The sequence below is a fragment of the Condylura cristata genome, unplaced genomic scaffold, assembly GCF_000260355.1.
Source record: "Condylura cristata isolate star-nosed mole 26May11 unplaced genomic scaffold, ConCri1.0 scaffold00054, whole genome shotgun sequence".
Lineage (NCBI taxonomy): Eukaryota > Metazoa > Chordata > Mammalia > Eulipotyphla > Talpidae > Condylura > Condylura cristata.
The window spans coordinates 952,582-954,054 of record NW_004567155.1 but is presented as its reverse complement, the minus strand read 5'-3'; the positions used below and the strand labels follow the sequence as shown (position 1 = coordinate 954,054).

General features: G+C 72.8%; 1 protein-coding gene across 1 annotated transcript in view; it reads right to left on the bottom strand.

Annotated features, from left to right (window-relative positions):
• The window catches only part of TRPM5 (transient receptor potential cation channel, subfamily M, member 5), a 46,795-nt gene that overhangs the window by 3,225 nt on the left and 42,097 nt on the right, over positions 1 to 1,473 (bottom strand). Inside the window, exons 10-15 of the mRNA XM_012734328.1 lie at positions 1,289 to 1,436; positions 991 to 1,103; positions 802 to 872; positions 442 to 716; positions 240 to 358; positions 22 to 154 (exon numbers count right to left, since the gene is read on the bottom strand). Coding sequence (XP_012589782.1) covers positions 22 to 154; positions 240 to 358; positions 442 to 716; positions 802 to 872; positions 991 to 1,103; positions 1,289 to 1,436 — 859 coding nt within the window. The remainder of the gene's footprint in view (positions 1 to 21; positions 155 to 239; positions 359 to 441; positions 717 to 801; positions 873 to 990; positions 1,104 to 1,288; positions 1,437 to 1,473) is intronic.

Below are 1,473 nucleotides of genomic sequence, written 5' to 3'. Positions count from 1 at the left end.
GCCGGCGGGGCGGGGCGTCACCATCCGCTCCACGATGATGATCTTGGGGCCCAGCTGCTTGTGGATGGCGAAGATGTGGATGAGCCGGAGCGCGAACACCATGAAGTCCAGGGCCAGCACTGTGCGGCCCGCCTCGAACGCCGAGGGCAGCATCCTGGGGGCCGGGGCGGAGCGGCTGTGGTGACCGGCGCGGCCCTGGCGCGGGCGTGCCCCCCTGCTCCCGGGCAGCCGGCCCAGACCTGCAGGTGACGCCCACGACGAACAGGAGGATGGCCACCATGTCGCACTTGTTCCAGTTGTCCTCCACGTAGAGCGTGAGCTGCTTCGCCAGGTGGCTGTCCTCGTCCGTGAAGAAGCCCTGGCGCGGCACGGGGACAGCTGCCTGGGCCCTGGGCTGGGGGGCGCGCCCTGGCCGGCGGTGGGGGGGGGGGCGCCGCAGACCTGCCGGATCTCCTCCAGCACCAAGGTGAAGACCCAGAAGTAGAGGGTGACCTCGGGCCCCGAGGGCCCCTGGGGAGGCGGCCTGAAGTCCACCAGCAGCACGTGAGCGAACAGGAGCAGGAAGGCGAAGTACATGACCACGTTCCCCAGGAACACCGTCACGGGTGCGCCCCAGAACTTGCGCCAGCGCGCAAGCAGGAAGGCGGCCTGGGGGCCCCTGGCCCTGCGCTCCTGAGGGCCCGGTTCCTTCACCCTGCACGGCGATGAGGCCACAGCAGTGAGGCGGGTGCCAGTGGCGCCCCAAAGCCTCAGCTCTGCCCAGGGGGCCACCCCAGGGCCCTCACCCCGGGGTGCAGAGCAGGCTCTTCTCCGTGTCCAGGCTGTCCAGCTCCTGCAGGTCCTCCGGGCCGGTCCTCAGCGGGGCCTCCTCACTGTGAGCACAGGGACCCTCAGGACCCAGGCCCCGCCCCGCCCGCCCCGAGGCCCCGCCCGGGTCGCCCACTGGCCCGCGGACGGGGAGGCGGGGCGGGCCTGCGGCTGCCCACGTACCTGAAGGTGATGAGGTTGGTGTAGATGAGGGCCGGGCAGAAGAAGGCGCCCAGCAGCCGCAGGATGGGGGTGCCCGAGGCCATGTCCCCCCACCAGATCTTGGTCAGGAAGGCCTGGGAGAAAGGCACAGTGTGGCCCCCACTCCACAGCGTGCCCAGCCTCCCGGGGGCGGGCTCCGGAGGGGGCCTGCGCCGCAGGAGAACCCCTGTGTGGGGGAGGCAGGGGCCCCTGGGGCCCCACCGCAGGGCTGGGACGCAGTGGCCGGGAGGGCGCGGCCACCCCAGGCCGCCCGGCTGACCTGCACCCCGTCGTGGGCAAAGAAGGCCTTGGCGTCGGCCTCGGCGGCCAGGTGCAGGCAGGTGGTCCTGCCCCAGCAGCGGTTGCGGCGCACCAGCAGGGCGAAGGCGCGGTCCTGGCTGCTGCTGTAGCACTCGGAGAAGAGGTCTGCGGGGCGGGGCGCTCCAGCCCCCCGCCCACGCCGCC